Here is a 22593-nt window from a genome sequence, read left to right on the forward strand (position 1 = left end):
ATATCTTGGGAATGGAAGAGTGTATCAAGACACTGGGAAAAAGTGTGTAATCAGGGCACCTTAGGCTATTTAATGTAAAAAAACAAAAAACAAAAACAAAAAACACAACACAAATTTTTGAGTGTTGACTACAGGTCCTCTTAATGAAAGGTGAATCACTACCCTTGGTTCATTCAATATTTAGTGGATTTGGAGTGAAGAGTTTTCAAGGGAGTACTTTAAAATTAAAAGTCGCTTCAAAAATAAGTTGTGCGGATGCATGACCCACATTGCTCTTCAGACGTTGCAACTATTATAATAATGTATTTAAAAGAGTGTTTTCGTTCTAAACTCAGCTGTTTGTGCTACCACTTATTCATATAAAGCTTCTTGGGGACTGTTTTTCAGTCAACTGCAAGGGCTTACCAGTTGCATCCATCTTAATGTACACTTAAGGTCCCCATACACCTGCCGCTCATGTTCTGAACGACCACAGACAGATGTTGTTGGCGATGAGAGAGGTCGGATGTGCTGAAAAAAAATCATGGTCGACACCTTTGTTCAGAGAGAAAAGCAGCAGCAAAAGAGAACTCTCACTGCAGATTACCCCTTCCCAAAGAGAACACATGAATGTGACTTTGTATGGGGAGGACAGCTGGACAATCATTCGGCCATCAGTAACTGAAGGTGTATGGAGGCCTTAGGGAATACTAGAAATCAATAAAGCCGGCAATCTGCAACTCAACTGCATGAAATGTGAGATAAAACAACAAAGCTTTTTATACTACACTATACCCTGCATGGTTTCTGATCAACCTCTAGAAAACACTAAACAGAGACTAAATATAAAAAATGTTTTATTTTTAATATGGTAGCTATTTACAATTGGGTGGCCTCTCAGCAATGGACTGAACCTGGGTCGATGTATTAGAAATTATTGAAAAACTTTACATTATGGACTTTGGTCAGTCAAACACAAGTGCTAGAGTCAAGCTGTTTTTTTGTTTTGTATTTTTAGAACACTGAGAGGTCATGAATAGGTATGGGGCATTTTTCTCCATAGTCCTCCACATAGGCATGTTTTAATCCATCTTTGTTCCCACTGCTTCACTGCTATTGCTTTGTTCGGAGACTTCAGCATTGTTACACAGCCGCACCTTAGGACCACAAAAAAAAAAAAAAAAAGTACCATTTATACAATGTGGCTTTTGTTGCAACTAAAATAGGGCAGAACTTAGTTATGGATTAGTTACTTATGGATTAGTCCAGAAAAAAATGAAGTGATGTAGCTTTTACAAGGAGACAGTGTTCCTGCATAAACAGAATGACAGACAGTGTACTAATTTAGGGTCCGTTTACACAGAAAGACTATCTGACAGATTATCTGCCAAAGATCTGAAGCCAAAGCCAGGAATGGATTTGAAAAAAGGAGAAATCTCAGGCTTTCCTTTAGGACATGATCACTGTTTATATTCTGTTTCTGGCTTTGGCTTCAAATCTTTGGCAGATTATCTGTCAGATAATCTCTCTCTGTAAATGGACCCTTAGCTCTGTCAATCTTATGGCACAGGTGCAGAGAGCCTGGGGTTGTGGCCTCAGTATCTCACTGTGCCTGTGCCAACTATGGACAGAGCCCAGCATGTAAGCACATTATGCAGGGGCCTGGCAGAGGTGGGGATACAGCCCTCGCCCCAGAGCACAGGGGGCCCTGGGTCACATCTCAGACACTAACCACCACTGAATAAAAGCATTATTTTCAATCAAACGAAGACACACACAGGTTTCAAAAAGGTATGACATGAAAGTGTTAACTAACAATGATGCTGCAGTGTGGCGAGCTTCCTAGCCTTGTTGGGAAGTTTGTATTGTTTCAGGCCTTGGTATATCTGCTAGTAGGAGGTTAAATCAAATAGACTTCAGAAAAGTTGTCAGCATGCAGTTGAGGAATAAGAACTTCCAGCATTTATACCCCTTCAGGATAATGCTATAAGCCAAATTAAATAATCACACTGGCATGAACCTTACCAGTTGTGACAAAGTTAGAGGGAACCACTTGCCCCTTTTTGTGTTTTTCCCTTTTTCAATCAGTGTCCCAATCCAAAAAGAAATACAAGGATTATAGATCATATTACTCTGTATCTACAGCCCTAACCAGATTAAATAAAACTGGTACTAATCTCTGAAGGAGTGACCAGCTTTCACAATCTTTGGTACAGCTTTGTCACAATAAACTCACCGTGTACAGGATTTGCAGGCCTCAGTGGGAAAGGTTCCTAGATGCAGTCTTCTTAAATGGTCAATTTTTGGTTGGTTGGGTGATCTAAAAAAAAAAAAAAAAAAAAAAAAAAAACCAAATTACTTCACACACAAAAACATGTAGTGTTGGCCTATAGCAAAAGTAGTATTCCATTGTGCACTGGACATTTACAAATAGGTAATACCAAACATGTGAAATAAATCATGGGGTTAATCAGTCTTTGGCGGGTCCCACACTATTGTATTACTGTACTGTATTATCTGATTAACAAAGTCCTGGTCTGACCACAGGTCTGATGACCCATACTCATACCCATACTACAGCTATCGGTCCGTGTCACCTGACCAGCATTAAAGCCAGGACTTGCATCCAAAACACAGACACAAAAATACCTATGTAATAATACCATATAAAAATTGGCTTTAGATGTATAAGCTGCTATGTCCTGGCTTACCTTGTATAAGCCTCATACTGTACAGAAGCATGGCTGGGTGCCCCAGGCGGTTTCCCAAACTGCAGGCGTAGAGGCAGTTTGCTTTGCAGCCGGCTTATCAACCCGTTTCCAAGAGGCAACCAGTCCATGTTAGGGATGAGAAATTGGCTAGGTAGAAGGCAGCATTCATCTATCAAAGCCTCATCTGGTTCACATGGATGATTTTCATCACGACCTATAAGAAAAACTTATTAGCTCCAGAGTGCATTTAGTTCAATGGAACTGCAGTGAGGATACAGACTATCCTCTGTGCTGGCTCCCATACACTGTATACACACTAAACTGAGATCCTACCTCACTGTAGCAAACCTTCAGAAGTTCCCAGACCAGCACTGAGCTATCTAACATGAGAATCCATCATTTTCTCTGGACAGAATTCCTGCATACTATCTGTCTGCTTGTCGTCACTTCCTGTCCATAGGCTTTTATGGTTAGTGTAAGCCCATACTCACTCTACTGTAGGCAGTTTTCACTTAGTGATAAACAAATAAGTAGTGAAGAAGCAAGAGCCTTTTAAGTGCAGATGGAATCTTTTTCTTTAAATGATATACACTTTAAGGCTGGGTTCACACTACGTATATTTCAGTCAGTATTGTGGTCCTCATATTGCAACCAAAACCAGGAGTATATTGAAAACACAGAAAGGCTCTGTTCACACAATGTTGAAATTGAGTGGATGGCCGCCATTTAATGGCAAATATTTGCTGTTATTTTAAAACAACGGCTGTTATATTGAAATAATGGCAGTTATTTACTGTTATATGGCGACCATCCACTAAATTTCACCATTGTGTGAACAGATCCTTTCTGTATTTTTAATCCACTCCTGGTTTTGGTTGCAATATGAGGACCACAATACTCACTGAAATATACGTAGTGTGAACCCAGCCTCAGGGTAAATGCACACGGAGTAATTCTGGCAGAAAACTCAGTGTGGAATCCGGAATAGCTCCCACTTGACGTTCCTCCTGTCACATAGGGTCCATTATATGCTTGGGCAGATACAGCCGTCCATAGAATAGAGAGTTCATGGAGCCGCCAGAGAGGGAAGCACGAGTTTTCCGCCAGAATTAATCTGTGTGCATATACCCTTAGGGGGATTTATAGTGACTAAAAATGATTATTTTTACATTTTTATATACTTTTGTAATATATGTACCTCTATTAAAGAAAAATCTAAACTTTTTTTTTTTACATTTATACATTGACTGGCAGCAATAAGGGGTGATATGGCCCCCTCTACTGCCACCAATGGCTGTGTTGGGAACTGCAAGGTTGCACTTGTCCTGGCAGAGTTAAAGATATCACTAGCACTCCTGCATGCAGTGTTAGCAATACAGAGACTCCCCTAATGTTCATTCTAATGCATACTAGCACAAGAATAGAAATTAAACTTCATTACAGCCGTCTGTGTTACTAGCGCTACAGGCGTGAACACAGAGTGCACATTGCAAATGCTAATATTTGGTGAATATATTTGCCAAGAATAATGTCTGTTTTAATGCTAATATGCTTGCGCAGCCCTGCAGATGCAAACACAGCCATTGATGGCAGCAGAAAGAAGTCGTTAATAATAAAATATTTGCTGGAATACCCCTTTAAATACTTTGCTGGGGAATTGACATTGTAAGTTTCTATGGTTGTCTTAACAGCATCTTTTTATAACATCATTACTATTAAATGGGCAGTTATAACTTTCAAAATCTAAATCAATGGGGATGCGAGTCCTTGAGGCTAAGAAAGTGGAGCATTCAGAAGAGTTGTTAGCAAGACATCGGGTTAGGCAAGAATAGACCAAATGTTCCAGGAGTTTAGAGATGAAGGGAGATAAGAGATGGTTAGATGCACAGATTGGGTCTAGAGATGTTTTTTTCAGTAGTGGGGTTATTACACAATATGTGAGGTTGAATATTTTAGTGAGATGAGAAGTGACAGCAAGAGAGAGAGACTGAAGGTGTGATGGAATAGGGTCACTAGGGCAGGTTGTAGGATGAGAGGAGCAGAGGAGCTCGGAGATTTCTTCCTTTGTCACTGGGCCAAACGCTGAGAGTGAATGGGATCTATGGGACTTGGGGTCTAGGACGATGCTGGGATGCTGAATTCAGTAACAGATTATTCTTTAAAGCTTGTGGTACCAATGGCTATTTACACACCAGTTTTATCCAGCATATGTATGTCATTTGACCTCATTAAACTAGTAGCATACCAATATTTTTTCTCTTTTAAAGCTGGATGTAACTGCATATACAGCAGGACAAAAATAACTTTCGAGGGTGGAAATAGTTATCAATCTTGCTGGCACTAATTAGATACTTTATATCCGATCATATTAGTAGCAGAGCCATAAAGAATAAACCAGTGTCCAGTGGCATTAAAGGGATACTCCGGCCCATCTTACTTCCTGAGCAGGTCTGCTGCTGGAAGTGTGACATCACAGCATAGATGCGTCCCAGCGCTGCCATTCTGTGCCGTGATGTCAGCTGCAGTGGGCGGCTCTTCCTGTTGGTGCTGGAATGCAGCGGTTCTGTGATGTCACACTTCTGGTGGCAGAGATACTCGGGAAGTAAGATGGGCTAGGGTGCCCCATTAATACAAGTATGGGCATCTTTATAGGTGGACCTATGTGGTGTCTCTTAATACAAAATGTCTCCAAAAGACTTCTGACAGGCTTAGTAAGGGAAATATTTTTCCCATTGCAGTATCCCATTTTTTATGTATTAGAATTATTATGTTGGAAAACAACAAAAATAGACACAATAGACACAATAGGATATTTTACACGCTTAAAATTCCTTACAGCACATCCAGAGACGAGTTAGCAGACGGAAAAGTAGAGACATGCTATCCTGTGTATCTGATGTGGCTGTGTACACTGGAAGGCAGCTAGGTTTCAGAAGACCCCAAATTCGGATCATCACCATCATTTCACGCAGAGTACCCAGCGATGCCCCATCACGCAAAAAGCTGTGTCCAGGACGGAAAGACGAACCCTGTTGAATACAAGGCTGATTATGTCAAACTACTGCCAATCACAATCACATAACAAATCTTTTCCCATAAATGTGGATATCCTGACTGAGAAGATGGAAAATGACAAAAGCAGAAAAAGTTAAGCTCTATCTTTCCTTTCTATTATATTACTGTAAAATGTAATTACAATGTTTGCAATATTTTAAAGCAAACACGTTAGTATTTTTTTCTTTTTGCCAATTAAAGTAAAGGTAGTCTACAACAGGGCTTCTTACCCTGAGTCAGGAGATATAACTCTTATTTCAATCTGTCATTCCAGGGGTGAGATATAGGCTTTAACAGTTTAATGCAAATTAGGAGATAAAGCCTGAATGGGGATAAATGTTGCTAGGCTTCTGCAGCCCTGAGGAAAGCATCATGGGCTCTCTCTCCCACCTTGCATAAAACCCCTAAAGCATATAACTCAGCAAGGGACAGATAGAAATAGAGAATTATTCTTACTGTTAATTTACTTTCCACAGGTCCTTTATGACAGCATCATGATTGGAGGACGCTCCAGCTGCTAATTTCCCCATTTGTTTTATATTAAAATGTATATGAGGGCACAGATCAGTGGAAAGTGGGGTCAGGTGTGATGGATTTTCAGTTTTTTTGTTCTCTGACCCATAAGCTGGCATTAGAGTACTATCCCAGCAGAAAACACAGGAACATTTGGCAATGCTGAAAGTTCATATGTATGGGGAAGCCAGGAGTGTTACTAAAGGTGTATAGGCACCTTAAAGAGGACCTGTCACCCCCGATGTCGGGGTGACAAGCTCCCGACCCCCTGCAAGAGCCCCTCATACTTACTTAATCGCGCCGCTGAGAAGTGTCCGACGCGCATAGAGAATGAATGGTGAGTCAGACGCTCCATTCATTCTCTATGAGCGCGGGACTCATCTCAGCGGCAATCAAGTAAGTAGGAGGGGCTCGAGCGGGGTGATGGGAGCCCTCTTTAAAAGGTCTATATTACAGGGGCTAATAACCTACCTTGTCAGGCACAGATCTCCCTAAGGAGCACACGCTGCCCGGCTGCAGAGATGACAGGAGCACATGATGTGCTCTCCTGTCATCCCATCTACTACTCACCTATTCCCCCGTGCTGACCTGCTTTATTGTTCACCAGAAGTGGCCAGGACTACCCTGCCTTCTTCTCCTGGCCACATAGTCCCAGCCACTTCCAGATCGCAGCACAGGACTAAGTCCTTATAGGGTGACCAATCAAACTAACAATCAAATGCTGTATAAGTCATAACTACCTGAGGCATTCTTAAAGCAGAGACAGCAGTATAAATGTTATAGAGACCTGATGGAAGCAAGGAAAAGGAGGCAGGGGATGGTCAGTGTGAATTACTCACAACAACTAGTGATGTCACGATACCAGAATTTTGAGTTCGATACAAATACCAACTTTTTTATTTCAATACCCGATACTTAACGTGCAGATATAGTGCTTTCAGATTTTTACACTGTTGACTATGTAGTAAACCTGACGTTATCTATATTCTTTAGGTCCGTACTATTACAATGGTACAATATATGTTCATTTTAATTTACAACTCACATTTCACAAATGTAACAAAAGTAACTTTTTTTTTTTTAGATATCTGCTTAAAATTGCTCAGTTCTTATTCCCATAACATTTTTTTATCCCATAACTGTAGGGCTGTCTGAGAGTCATTTTTGTGTGCCATGATCTGCAGCTTTGATTGGTACCATGTGTGCATATATTACTTTGGATTTTCTTTATTTGGCGCAAACACTGTATAACATGCAAGATCGGGAAGGTGATAATTTAATAATGCAATTACACATTACGCCATTTTTTTTTCTTTTTTGTTTTTATTATAGTAGTTGGGGTTAGTAGCAGTATGGCTGACACACAGTATAGTATATTGGGGATAGTAGTTGTATGGCTGACACACAGTATAGTATTTTGGGGATAGTAGTTGTATGGCTGACACATAGCCATACAACTACTATGCCCAATATACTGTACTAGTGCTAACACAACCATACCACTACTATGACCAATAAACTATACTAGTGCTATGTCAGCCATACAACTACTATGCGCAATATACTATACTAGGGCTGACACATTGCACTAGTATAGTATATTGGGGATAGTAGTAGTGGAGTTTTCATCACCTCTCCGTACAGTCCCCGGCTCTGACCACCAACCCCCCTCCCCGGTCTGTGACTCCCGGCCCCTGCACAGGCCGCATCTCCTCACTACTTGCGGTACAATCTCTAAATCAGTCATCTGTTGCGTATGGAACAGCTCGGATGCCGCCGTCACTTTTACAGTGGCATCTAATTGCTGGTTTAACTGTGTAGATGACAGCGGAATCTGAGCTTTTCCATACACAGCAGGCGACCGATTTGGAGATTGTACCACGACAAGAAGCAACTAGTAAAGAGATGCAGCCTGTGTGCAGAAGCCAGGAGGCACAGCAGAGCCCAGTATGAATACCGCCCCATAGTAACAGCGGCATGCAGCCCTACTGGGCAGCCCCCACGGCCGCCTGATCTAGGTTATTGGCACTTGTTCACAACGTCGCTTGTGCTAATACAGTCTTTAGGCTCAAACAAGAAAGTGATCTTCATGAAAAGACTTTAAAATGGATAAACAAAATTAAACCACCAAATTAAAGAAAGAAAAAAGCATATTACCATCACCTATAGCATGTTCATAAAAAAAAAATTGACGGCTATGTAATCCTCACTACAGTGTGGACTGAGGGCCTGCATCACCCAAAGTCTAGTATATCTGAACAAACACAAAGCATATTAAAAAGTATAAGCAGATGCATTAATATATGTCAAATGATTATTGTCAAGAGATCTGAAGGTATACACTTAATAAGTTCCTTGAGGACAAAATTACCTGGTTAGGAAGGCTTGCCAGTAGATACAACACAAAATCACCAATCCACTGGATAAGCTGCTGTAGAGACTGAAGAGTTGGCATGTCAAGAACAAACTCTTCTGTCTTCAAGTTAATCATGACCTTGTCTATATCTAAAGACAAATAGATTTACTTAGATTCATTTATACCAAGGACTGGACTTACTTGCACAAATGTAACAGCATGCTACCACACACTTACTGTACCTGTGTCAGGAAACTTATTGCAGATCTCAGTAAGCCGGTCTCCTGGACTTTTGTCAGGTGTGTTGAGAACATGTGGCCGAAGTAAAGACTTTAGGGTACAGCTGATGGAGATGAGGAACAATTTGGCATGGTAGTCACAGACACGAGTGATTGTGCTTGGTGACAATTTACAAAGTGATGCTTTCATGGACAGAATCCTGGTAGAAAGGACCTAAAGGGTTAACAATTGTTATTTGTTTTTCTCAGATATCCTTCTGTATGTACATAAATAAATAAATAAATAAATATATGAAAAAAGAGATATCTATATCTATCTCTATCAAGGTGTCAGACGACTGAATTTATTATCAGAAGGAAAAGGTTGTGGAAGGTCCTTAAAGTGAAACTGACTGCACATATATGCATATATATGTGTGCTAAAAGTTACCAGTTACTCCTAAAGCAAGCATTCTATTTATTGTTGGAGCATAGCGTCACAGAGACAGCCTGCTTTCCAGCCATATCAAATAATACACATGTATATATGTGCTGTCAGTCTTCCTTTAAGTGTATATTCATTTTCAGGATCTGTTGCACATAATGTAACTATATGATTGAAAACGACATAAAATATGCAGCCAACCCTGTACATGTTAATGTACCTAAATGTACATTTACAAGTGCTTAAACGAGCAGTATCAAATTCACAGGGTGAAATCAACTGGTATCAAAAAGTTATATAGATTTGTAATTTACTTCTATTAAAAAATCTCAAGCCTTCCCATACTTGTTAGCTCCTAAATGTCATGCAGGAAATGTTGTTTTATTTTCAGTCTGACACAGTGCTCTCTGCTGACATCTCTGGCCAAGACAGGACTGAGACAAGAGTTCCTGTCTCGGCCAGAGATGTCAGCAGAGACAGTGTGTCAGACTGAAAATAAAACAACATTTCCTGCAGGACATACAGGATCTAATAAGTATGGGAAGACTTGAGATTTTTTAATAGAAGTAAATTACAAATCTATATAACTTTCTGGCACCAGTTGATTTGAAAGAAAAAGATTTTCGCTGGGTAACCTCTTAAAAGGGTTTTCCAATTTAAAAATACTTGTCCCCTATGAGATTGTGGAGGTAATGACCTCTGTGCCCTCTGAGGATCTCTCTATTGGCCCTTTGCTCTCTCTGGCGGCTCCATACAGAATGAATAGAGCCATGGCTCGATTCATAACAGAGGAGCCAGGTCACTAATAGAGAGATCCCCAGGGTGCACGGAGGTCTTACTTCCTGCGATCTCATACTTGTCCCCTATACTGTGGGGTTAAATCAGAAAAACCCTTTTAATAAGTATGAACGTATCCTAAAGGGTGAACACAGCAGATGCTATATGAGTAAATATATACACTAAGAGTGGAAACACGCATGCAGTTTGTAATGTAACTTCTTGAGATAAAGCCAGACATTCATTCAGCAAGAAGGAGATATGTCATTACATTTTACTTTTTTTTTCAGCATCTGTCTTCCCAATTTGACTGACAACCACTAGATATTGCAGCACTAGTTTCCTAAACTGTTGCACATGTGGCGGTTAGCGCACAACAAGCTGAAATCTATGGCAGCCTAAATTTCAACTACAATTTCTGGTGTAAATTATAGCAAATCAATAAGCCACACCAACTTTTAGAGAAAGTGTACAGAGATGTAGAATTGCAGTGACAGCTCTCACCTGTTGCAGTGCAGCATTTTGCTTGGTGTACTCCTCATGCAGCTTCTCAACCAAATTGTGAACCATGTTTGGCTGCACGTGAAGCAGAATGTCCCACCAGTCGTAGCCTGTCACCATGCAGTATTCAAGAAGGAACAGAAGATGACGTAGCGATGTAGTCATATCAAGTGCATGTCCCATTGAAGGAGAGACCCTCAGCATACTGAGCTGTAAAAACAGAACTCTCAAGTAAATGATAAAAAATACATAAAAAATAAAAAATTGGGGAACTGTAACGATGCCTATGCTTATTCTACACATGTGCAAAAGACATAGGCCACATGAACAATACAGCTATTGTTTGAGCCGACTGGTTGTTGTACTTCATTGGTGGCCTCTCTCTAGGGAAACCAAAAGGATGAGACACAATTTTAGGGAAGTGTCAAGCTACTAGCACTTGAGGTTGTCCAATAATTTGGTGAGCACTTGGGTTCACCATGCTTAAAGCAGCAACACCAAGTTCTGGCTGCAATGATGTGTGTGGCAGTAATATTTTCGGTACGAGCTAAAGTAGAATTTGAATCCATTTGATAGGTTATTACTTTAGAAAATAAAAGTTCAGTTTTAATAGTATTCCTATTACAGACATTTCAGCTGTTTCTGTAACTCTCTTGAAAGTGAATGGAGAAAGTGCTAAAACATGCACAGATACCAATATATTCATTCATTGTCTGGATGCAACAGCACCCTCATTAGGTGGGACCCTTGTTCTCTACACAGGGTGGGTCCCAGAAGAGGGACCTGTATTTAAATATCCTGTGACCAGCAACCACTAAAACTGGGATATGAATTACCATTACTGGGATATGCCTTTTTATTAACAGGCCACACTTACGTCCCACATTTTCATTCCACTAACCTTTCCCTGAGTGTCCAAGCCAACTAAAGCAAGAGAGGTCCAAGACATCTGTAAAGCTTTAAAGTGTACGCATGGGGTTGGTGATCGCTGGCGTTTTAAGCTGGGTTCTTCAGATGGGCGCATAGATGAGCCAAATAAGACCGCCATTGTCTGCAAAGATAGTCTGTGCACAATATGCACATTGCCATCATGGAATGCCAGAGCAAGGCCTGCAAATGGGATTAAAGTCTATTTGTTATAAAAGCTTGTACACATACAAATAACCTACTAAAAAATTTTAATCTTCAATACATTAAAAAAATGTCATCTGAACCTTACAGAAGATTAGAAATATCATACCTAAACCAGGGTAGAACTTAGTATCGTTTGCAACTTTGATGTCTGTGTTAGTAAGGGAAATTGGTAATTTAGGCAAAGCCACGGCTGACACACGCTCCAGCTCATTGGTAGCAGATAGTATTCGCCATTTCAAGATCATTGGTTGCTTCTCACTTACTGCAAGACAAAAGTTATAAGGCAAAGTGATAAAAGGGAAAATAAAATATAGAATTACCAGTGGACAAACTTTACATTATACATGCCCTAGAACAGTGATTTTCAACCTTTTTTGAGCCGCGGCACACTTTTTATACTTAAAAAATCCCGGGGCACACCACCAACTAAAATGGCACAAAATGACACTAAAACAGTACATATTATACATATAGTTAATAATATAGATTCTAAATGTATTTATACTCACGCCTGTTTTCTTCTCCCCCCTGTGCTTCTCTCCACCATACTTCTCCCCCCTACTTCTCTCCTGTGCTTCTCTCCACCATACTTCTCCCCCCTGCTTCTCTCCTGTGCTTCTCTCCACCATACTTCTCCCCCCTGCTTCTCTCCTGTGCTTCTCTCCACCATACTTCTCCCCCCTGCTTCTCTCCTGTGCTTCTCTCCCCCCTGCTTCTCTCCTGTGCTTCTCTCCCCCCTGCTTCTCTCCACCAAACTTCTCTCCCCCCTGCTTCTCTCCGCTGTTTCTCTCCCCCATCCGCATGTTTCTCTCCCCCATGGTTTTCTCCTGTTTCACAGGGGCATCAAAGTTTGGGGAACTTTCCCCGCGGCACACCTGACCATGTGTCGCGGCACACTGGTTGAAAATCACTGCCCTAGAAGACAGTCCTTCTAAGAAGCAGTTACTCAGTGAAGTCAACAGAACAACTTTCCAACCCTCCCATTCTTCAATTCAACATAGTGCAGCGTAACAGAACACTATAATCTGTGTCCATATACTGCATTACATGGACATCTCGTGGAAGTACTACTTACCTCCAGGGGACAACTGCTGGAAGATATTATTCAGAGGAAGCCCTTCTTTTCTTAGTGACCAGCACTCTGCTACACTGGAACACTGATTAGAAGCACAGAGGAGCACCTAGCAAAAAAAATACAACACACCATCACTGTGTATCACACTTACTATGTATGAAATAGCATGGATGAAACCTGTTCAAAGGGGAGAGGTTGTGCATGAAAGGGTTATGCTAAATTTTATAACACTTTTCCCAACACTGATAAAGCGGAAAAGGCATAGCACATAAACCAATATACTTTAAAACTGTGATGATCTGGCTGGACCAACATACACATAGAAATGTGATTCCATATTCCTACTTCTTTTTACATGGGCACTGTCACCAAAAAGAACTTTTGACATATGCCAAAAGTTATTAATCACAACGAGACTCACTTTTATCAATGGATATAGCTGGGGATGGATGGCGGCAGCACAATCCTCTTGGCCAGCCGCTCATTACATCGACATTTCTCATAGACTGACAATGAGAATGTCGATGGACTGGGGCAGGAAGTTGATCCTGCTGCTGCAATATCTCCCCGCCTATATTTTCTGATCAGAATTGATCCAGGCAGTGAGACCTGCTGTGATCAATAATTTCTGACATGTCAAAGGTTATTATTAGCGACAGGTACTTTACGCTTTTTAGTTTCTCTTAACACCTGACCAGCTCCTGAGGTAGACCTTTTCACAAAATAACAGCTCCCATGTTACAAACAGAGACTTAACCTTTTTTTCCCAGGCAGAGGAAGTGCTCCCTTGTCTTTGGGGTGGGGGGCATTTAACTGGAACATCTTTTCACCATATTTCTTGTAGGGGCCTTTTATATACTTAAAAGGGGTAGTTCACAAAAAAAAAATGTTTTAAATCAAACGGTGGCAGAAGGTGCCAGAGATTTGTAATTTACTTCTATTAAAAAAAAATCTAGTCTTCCAGTACTTATCAGCTACTGTATGTCCTGCAGGAAGTGGTGTATTCTCTCCAGTCTGACACAGTGCTCTCTGCTGCTACTTTTGTCCATGTCAGGAACTCTTCAGAACAGCAGCAAATTCCTATAGAAATCCTCTGCGGCTCTCCAGACTGGAAAGAATACCACCTCCTGCAGGACATACAGAAGATGATAAATACTGGAAGACTTGAGATTAAAAAAAAAATAATAAAAAACCTCTGGCACTTTCTGTCATGCATTGATTAAAAAGAAAAATGTTCGGTGTGGAAAAAAAAAGGTTAAAGTTAAGACCAAGTAAATAATTATTTTCACCTTTGCCTAAAACTAAGATCCACCATACCCCTTATCATTTTAGTTGAGAAGTTGTGTATAGAAATCAATCACATCCAAAGTCAGTTCAGAAAATGAAAGAAGTCATCTCACTGGTTGCTATGGCCGCCTTCTCTACACTTCTACTCCTTTTTAAGCCATTAGTAGGATTATTTTGTAGAAATCAGCACTGACTGGGTTGGTCTTTGCATTTACCTGCTCAGACATATCTCGAGCAAGGAACTTGAGATGTGTCACTGCTGGAAACTTGTCCTTGCGGGCAGGATCTGTGGTGCAGCGCATGAAGAGGGATGGTAGGATCTCTGTGTCAATCTTGCACTTCTCACTCACAACAGAAACACAGACTTTATAGAACTGCACTGGGGAGGTACTGCTTCCATCACATGTAGCTACAACAATGTTACCACCACCTGTAAAGGCAATGTCAGCCAGTGCCACCCTGCATCGAAGGCGGCACAGACTTTCTGTAGCAGTCAACACTTGTCCGTTGGGCTTCAGCAAAGACACAGTCACCAATCCACTGACAGTAACAGCAATCCAACCTTCCATAGGTTTTCCTCCAAACAAGGTAAGAGATGGGGAAAACTTTACACGAGAGAATTTTTCTCCAAAGCTGGAAACTCCAGACTGGTAGAAGAGAATAAAAACTGTAAGCGCGAGATTAAGCAAAGCAAATACTCTTCATAAATAAACTCTTAGAACAAACAATCCCACTGACCTTCTCTACATGGAGTGCCAATTTCACCCCATTATGGAGCCACGAAAGAGCGACAATGGGGTCACCATCAACTTCACTTCCCACTAAGCTTTGCCAGCTATTTGCTAAGTGGTCAGTCATACCCCAACATTTTATCCGGCCATCTGCATCAGCGGAAAGAAGGCGAGAACCTATGAAACAGGACACAAAAAAACAACATGGAGTGAGTAGATTGCCAGGGATTAGAATAAAAGAATTAAATTTACTGAGCATGGTTCTGTTAGGTTTTCCTAACCCATTCACTTTTCAGAAAGGTAACAACATAGCCAGGCTCTTGCCAATACTTACCAGACTGGTCCCATTCCAAGCTGGTGATAACTTCCTTGTGGCCAGAATTAATCGAGTAGACATCCCAAGGATGTTCTGTGTCCAGGATGTGAATCATGTGGGTAAGATCTTCAAAGGGGGGAAAAAAAAAAAAAAGACAGCTGACTTAAATGGAGCCTGTCAGGGCCCTTGGCGGCCATTAGGTAGAGGGTAGAATAGCATGTTTAGTGATGACACGTACCCTTCCCTTCTCCATTATCCTGTGCACCCTGCCTTGACAGTCTATGCTAGCACTGATACTGCATACAGTCAGGGTATGTTCACATTGTGGAATACGAGCAGAGACTTCAGGCCTCCGCTTGAAGTTCTGCTCATCCCATAGATCCCATATTTGCCGGCAAATTCCACTGTCTGCCCAAAGAACTGACATGTCGTCAATTCCGCAATGTGAACATACCCTTACAGTGGAAAAGAAATCTGCAGTATGTCCTATCTTTTGCGAAGTATGGCAAAGTTTTACAGTGGATTTGATTTGTTACAATGCAAGCAGGTGAATCAGTTGCAAAAATCCACACTGAAACCAAAAACAAGATCCTTGCAGATTTCATTATGGATACTTTTTTTAATTACTCCACTGAAAAATTTCTACATGATGAATGGTGGTAGCCTAAAGAATTGTCATTTATAAAATATAATAAATAGTTATATAATAATTATAAGATAATAAACAGTAAATAAATATAACCATCTTTCAGCAGTAAGTTTATGGCCACCTGTAAATCAGCTAAGATTCCTGGTTACCTCCATGTGGTCGGACATTTCTCCTAGGTACTTCATTACACCTGTTCCAAAAAAATGAGCAACCAAGAAAGGTTGAGTGTAGCACAACTGGGGCATGCACCTTCTATGCACTGTGTCAGTCATTGGGAGGTGGGCAGGGCCAGTGGCCACTTGTCTCCCGCTATGCACACTGCAGTCTCTATAGGTGAAAGGTCATTAGAAACCATGGGTCACTTTGTCATGCTACCCTCAGCAAGGACTGCATGGCAAGTTCTCTTTAAATCCATGGTCAACTCTCTATAGAGTGGAAGCTGCTTTTAAACTGGGCTCTGGTGAGGCCATCTGTATGATGTCTATATGTTAAATAATAGGGTATATGGACAGGGCATTCCCAACAGAATAGTCCATATACAGTCTTTGCTTACCATACTGCCGGCGCTCTATTCAGCAGAGTGCAACTTTACTCAAAAATAGATAAAAATAGTCAAAGCCAAATCACATATCTGTTTTATAAAGATGAAGCTGAGCACAGGATTTGTCTTCATTAAACTAAAGGAAAAATCTCAATGTAAAGAGGGAATGTAAAATAGCTTTTCTACATTTTTTGCCACGCACATAAGAGAGATTGCCACCAGTGTTTGGCTGACGGATGTCTCTCGCAATCCCCACACACAAGTACGCTGCGCCAAGCATGCATATGTTCCCTTTGTGGAGAAAGCTGCTGCCAGACCCCTCTAGCACTGGCACGGATGTGCATATATCTGTGCTGCCAGTCTCCCGATCACATGAGCAGTGGCTCGCTACCTCCCTCTCTGCTCAGTGATCTGGCTTGTCCCAGGCTGACAGGGTCACAGAGGTGTGTCTATGACACTGTGTGCCCCTCCAGCAGGTGCTGTATCTTCGGGCCGCCGTCCTGCCTCCTCCAGAATGACTGACAGCAGGAAGAGGCGGAACGGTGGCTTAACCATGCTGTCAGTTTCAATAGAGTTGGGAGGTCTCTACAGCCAGCTGCTCTGATGGTTCCGGCAGCATGAAAGTGGTGTCACAACTAATACTAAACATACTATATGTGCTCTATACTATACACGGCGCTCAGTATGAATGACAGCGTGTTGCAGCCCTGTGTGGACTTCCCCTTTCACTGGACAATATAAAGCTGGACTATAGGGTGCTATGGGCAATATCACGTGACCCATGTAAGTACATCTGCCTGCCAATACCTGAGGGATAAAGAGAAGCCACCCATGCAGCATTGTACAGATCAGCAATGCATCGTGTATCAGTCTTGGTTTACCTCAAAACAACGGGATGAAAAATCTAAGTTCTGACATCACGCCTGCATGGATGACGTCATACGTGTATACACTACCTTTCTCCTCTTCATTGCGCTGGTCCGTAGTGAAGGCGATCAGGTTGCGGCAGGACCAGGCACACACCAGCGGGATGGAGGGGCAGTGGCTGGTCCGGGGTTTCCTATCCCACTCACAGATGTACGCCACGTCCATGGTGCCCGTCTGCCCGCCGGGTGGGAGAGCCGTGACCTGGACAATGGGGAGACGATCACGTGAGCATGCCTTACACTCATAATAAGAATAAAGCGGGCGGATACAGAGACATAGACAGCACTGCGTAATAACTACAAGCGGAGAACGCTGTCCGGTGCCTGGACCGGGAAATATAACACAAGATCAACAACTCACCGAGCAGGCTGCAGCTGAGCGGCGTCGCTTGCCGATGACGTCAGAGATCTTTGCATACGGCTCCTTCCCATGATGCAGTAGAAAAGCCCCGGCGTTCTTGTCGCCTATACATTTTAGTATTTAAAGTGAAATACCTGGAAAATGAGGCACATGGTGTTATAACGAACAACAATCATCAACTTTCGGCTTGCGATAAATCGCTTACTTACTCGCTACAAGCTTAAATATATCGTTTTGGTAGACTATATATAGCTAGTGCGCCCCCTAGTGAGTCGTGCTCGCTTCGGCAGCACATATACTAAAATTGGAACGATACAGAGAAGATTAGCATGGCCCCTGCGCAAGGATGACACGCAAATTCGTGAAGCGTTCCATATTTTGCCTCCGATTTATCGATATCCTCGGTATCTCCTTCAATTGTGTGGGGTAACAGCTTCTTGTCTAGTCCCTAAGGGTCCATTTACACAGAAAGATTATCTGCCAAAGATTTGAAGCCAAAGCCAGGAATGGATTTGAAAAGAGGAGAAATGTCAGACTTTCCTTTATGACCTGATCTCTGTTAATAGTTTGTTCCTGGCTTTGGCTTCAAATCTTTGGCAGATACTCTGTCAGATAATCTTTCTGTGTAAAAGGACCAATAGCGCTATAATGTGGACGATGGTCGCACTATAGGTAGTAACAGGGTGGATTTTCAGCTGCAACCACCTGCAGTCTACGTGCTTCTAGCCACGCGTGGGCCCTTCCCTCAGTGATAGCGACGCTACTAGATAAAGATGTGGGGATTATACCGGCAGCATCACCTATTAGGCTATGTTCACACACTACGTAAATCTACGGCCGTCGTTTTCACCCGGCCGGACATGTGCGCCTGAAACTACGGCCGTACAAATACGCTCATACGGGCTAGTCGTGAAACTACGGGCGTTGTATAATTTTGCTTCCTAGCTTGTTTCTGAGCTGAATGAAACAGGTCATTTATTTGGAATACTGCGCCCAGCCCAATAAACCACACAGAAGATTTTTTTTTTTTCAAAATCAAGTTTAATTTTGCAGAAATAAGTATTCCGTGCACGGCCGCATTGAAATACACGGCTGTAGTTGGAACATTACCGGCCGGAAATAAATTACATGTTCATTTTTCACGGAGCCGTGAAAACAACGGCCGTTGTCTGATACGTAGTGTGCATTGTACGACTGTAGTTCGTATATATTGCAGCCAAGGTATAAACCTCAAAACTACGGCCGTAGTTTTGCGGTTCGGACTACGGCCGTAGTTTTACGTAGTGTGAACATAGCCTTACACTGCGTTTTAAAAGTCGCTGCTTTTTTTCCCCTTTGAACAAAGGCCGCATAACCTGCACAGTGTGACTGATACACGAGGCCGCATAACCTGCACAGTGTGACTGATACATGAGGCCGCATAGCCTGCACAGTGTGACTGATACACGAGGCCGCATAACCTGCACAGTGTGACTGATACACGAGGCCGCATAACCTGCACAGTGTGACTGATACATGAGGCCGCATAGCCTGCACAGTGTGACTGATACACGAGGCCGCATAACCTGCACAGTGTGACTGATACATGAGGCTGCATAACCTGCACAGAGTGACTGATACACATGGCCACATAACCTGCACAGTGTGACTGATACACGAGGCTGCATAACCTGCACAGTGTGACTGATACATGAGGCCGCATAACCTGCACAGTGTGACTGATACATGAGGCTGTATATCCATTGTGCTGGCTATGCATTGTCTATAGACCCTGCCTTCATAAAGCCTACCGTATAACAGCTTGTTCTGCTGACTGATACATGAGGCCGCATAGCCTGCACAGTGTGACTGATACACGAGGCCGCATAACCTGCACAGTGTGACTGATACACGAGGCCGCATAACCTGCACAGTGTGACTGATACATGAGGCCGCATAGCCTGCACAGTGTGACTGATACACGAGGCCGCATAACCTGCACAGTGTGACTGATACACGAGGCCGCATAACCTGCACAGTGTGACTGATACATGAGGCCGCATAACCTGCACAGTGTGACTGATACACGAGGCTGCATAGCCTGCACAGTGTGACTGATACATGAGGCCGCATAACCTGCACAGTGTGACTGATACATGAGGCCGCATAGCCTGCACAGTGTGACTGATACATGAGGCCGCATAACCTGCACAGTGTGACTGATACATGAGGCCGCATAACCTGCACAGTGTGACTGATACATGAGGCCGCATAGCCTGCACAGTGTGACTGATACATGAGGCTGTATATCCATTGTGCTGGCTATGCATTGTCTATAGACCCTGCCTTCATAAAGCCTACCATATAACAGCTTGTTCTGCTGACTGATACATGAGGCCACACGAGGTCGCATAGCCTGCACAGTGTGACTGATACATGAGGCTGCATAACATGCACAGTGTGACTGATACACGAGGCCGCATAGCCTGCACAGTGCGACTGATACATGAGGCCGCATAACCTGCACAGTGTGACTGATACATGAGGCCGCATAACCTGCACAGTGTGACGGATACATGAGGCCGTTTAGCCTGCACAGTGTGAATGATACACATGGCCACATAACCTGCACAGTGTGACTGATACACGAGGCTGCATAACCTGCACAGTGTGACTGATACATGAGGCCGCATAACCTGCACAGTGTGACTGATACATGAGGCTGCATAGCCTGCACAGTGTGACTGATACATGAGGCCGCATAACCTGCACAGTGTGACTGATACAGCATAACCTGCACAGTGTGACTGATACATGAGGCTGTATATCCATTGTGCTGGCTATGCATTGTCTATAGACCCTGCCTTCATAAAGCCTACCATATAACAGCTTGTTCTGCTGACTGATACATGAGGCCACACGAGGTCGCATAGCCTGCACAGTGTGACTGATACACGAGGCTGCATAACCTGCACAGTGTGACTGATTCACGAGGCTGCATAACCTGCACAGTGTGACTGATACATGAGGCCACACGAGGTCGCATAGCCTGCACAGTGTGACTGATACACGAGGCTGCATAACCTGCACAGTGTGACTGATACACGAGGCTGCATAACCTGCACAGTGTGACTGATACATGAGGCCGCATAACCTGCACAGTGTGACTGATACATGAGGCCGCATAACCTGCACAGTGTGACTGATACATGAGGCTGCATAACCTGCACAGTGTGACTGATACATGAGGCCGCATAACCTGCACAGTGTGACTGATATATGAAGCCGCATAGCCTGCAGTGTGACTGATACACGAGGCCGCATAACCTGCACAGTGTGACTGATACATGAGGCCGCATAATCTGCACAGTGTGACTGATACATGAGGCCGCATAATCTGCACAGTGTGACTGATACATGAGGCCGCATAATCTGCACAGTGTGACTGATACATGAGGCCGCATAACCTGCACAGTGTGACTGATACATGAGGCTGCATAGCCTGCACAGTGTGACTGATACATGAGGCTGTATATCCATTGTGCTGGCTATGCATTGTCTATAGATCCTGCCTTCATAAAGCCTACCATATAACAGCTTGTTCTGCTTCATTGTTTTAAGATTTCCTTAAAACCAGATGAACTATTGCAAAAAAGCAGAAACCGAGAAGCATCCTGAAGCAACACAGACCTGCAGTAGCCCCCATCCACATGTTTAGTCAGCTATATACCTGGATCCTTATAAACATGTATCCTCAGCTGGGCTGAACCTGCATGTGTTTTCATTGGGAAGAGGTGAGAAAACTGCAACCTGGCTTATCTTTAGGGAGAACATAAGGATTGAGCACTCATATACAACATCCTACTTTTCTGTCTTCCAGATAATTTGCATGTTTAGATGAATGTGTTTTAGTGTGTCTAGGGGTCCAGGGACAATGCTTTGGGTAAGCAGTGGAGGGATCTGCTTAGGGCACCGGTCCTTAGGACACACATGCATCTGAAAGCTGTGATAGAACAAAGAGCTATTTGTTCCTTGCCCCTTAGGCTACGTTCACACATCCCATAGTGCTGTCCATGTCCCTGGACCTATAGCTACAGTTGTCTGCAATACACGGACCTATCCATAAATGAGTGATTCAACGAGAACAGGCCCATTCAAACCTATAGGTCCGTAGTGTGTCCACAATTGCAGACAAATTTCACGGACATGTGAATATAGCCTCAGGGTATGTGCACAATATGGAATCCCGGCGAATCGACCGCCACGGATTCTGCAGCTCGCCCCCGCTCGCAGACACGCTTATCTCTGCTGGTCCCAAAGGCTTCACTCTATGTTTTGGCAGATTCTGCCATCCACCCAAAGAATGAGTTGGTTCACTCTTCGGGCTGACGGCGGAATCTGGCAAGCCATAGAATGAAGCCTATGGAACCAGTGGAGATGAGCGTGGCGTGTGATACACTGGAATTCCGTAGTGTGCACATACCCTAACCCAGGACTGGCTCAGGACTTCTGTGCACTGAGGCAGAGGGGAAGGAAGACTTTGCTGCTTGGGTGGGAGAGAAAAAGAGAAAGGCCAGAGGCGGACTTATCACTTGTGCAGCCTGTTCAGCGGCACAGGGGCCCAGGCCAATAGAGGGGCCCACCAGGCTCAGACTCAGAAAGTGTCAGCTCAGCATGGCACATGTCTGTAGTGGGCCCCCCAGGTGGTATTAGCACCCGGGAAGTGCTGGCCCCCTGCTTCTGTGGGGCCCACTTAGTGACTGGATTCTGAGCCCGGCCGGGGCTGGTTCTCCTCTCTCCTCCTGCACGCTGCTGCTTACAGACCCTCCCCCTTCTGTACTATACTGTCCAGCATACCTTGTGTGAGAAGGAGAGGAGAGAGAGAACATGCGATGACAGGGGCCGGAGGGATGAAGAGGAGCAACAGCAGCAGCTCTGACAGTGAGGGATTTATGTCAGTGTGTCCATCAGGCTGCTGGAAGTTGTAAGATAGAGGGTGGACTGTGTAAGGGAAAGCACAGAGCCTCCCATCCCACTGAT

General features: G+C 43.2%; 1 protein-coding gene and 1 non-coding gene across 2 annotated transcripts; one reads left to right on the forward strand and one right to left on the reverse strand.

Annotated features, from left to right (window-relative positions):
* Window positions 1-819: 819 nt before the first annotated feature.
* Window positions 820-17682, reverse strand: MED16 (mediator complex subunit 16). Its single transcript, XM_069962391.1, has 15 exons — window positions 17575-17682; window positions 17244-17415; window positions 15116-15223; window positions 14789-14958; window positions 14266-14697; window positions 12764-12869; window positions 11795-11950; window positions 11456-11664; window positions 10558-10764; window positions 8856-9066; window positions 8629-8762; window positions 5527-5719; window positions 2691-2904; window positions 2216-2299; window positions 820-1136 (listed from the first exon to the last, which is right to left on the reverse strand). The coding sequence occupies exons 2-15, from the start codon at window positions 17377-17379 to the stop codon at window positions 1010-1012; spliced, it is 2487 nt and encodes an 828-aa protein (XP_069818492.1). The 5' UTR covers window positions 17380-17415; window positions 17575-17682; the 3' UTR covers window positions 820-1009.
* A 166-nt stretch (window positions 17683-17848) lies between these two features.
* LOC138787705 (U6 spliceosomal RNA) lies at window positions 17849-17955 on the forward strand. Its single transcript, XR_011362441.1, has one exon. It is a non-coding gene; the product is annotated as a U6 spliceosomal RNA (small nuclear RNA).
* The last annotated feature ends 4638 nt before the right edge of the window (window positions 17956-22593 follow it).

The sequence above is a fragment of the Dendropsophus ebraccatus genome, chromosome 3, assembly GCF_027789765.1.
Source record: "Dendropsophus ebraccatus isolate aDenEbr1 chromosome 3, aDenEbr1.pat, whole genome shotgun sequence".
NCBI lineage: Eukaryota > Metazoa > Chordata > Amphibia > Anura > Hylidae > Dendropsophus > Dendropsophus ebraccatus.

Coding starts and splice junctions, on each gene's coding strand:
- MED16 (XM_069962391.1), bottom strand. CDS start 17,379: ATGGACGTGGCGTACATCTGTGAGTGGGATAGGAAACCCCGGACCAGC. Junction 10,765..11,455: donor GCTTGGACACTCAGGGAAAG/GTTAGTGGAATG, acceptor CTGTTTTTACAG/CTCAGTATGCTGAGGGTCTC. Junction 5,720..8,628: donor TGGCAAGCCTTCCTAACCAG/GTAATTTTGTCC, acceptor TGTATTCAACAG/GGTTCGTCTTTCCGTCCTGG.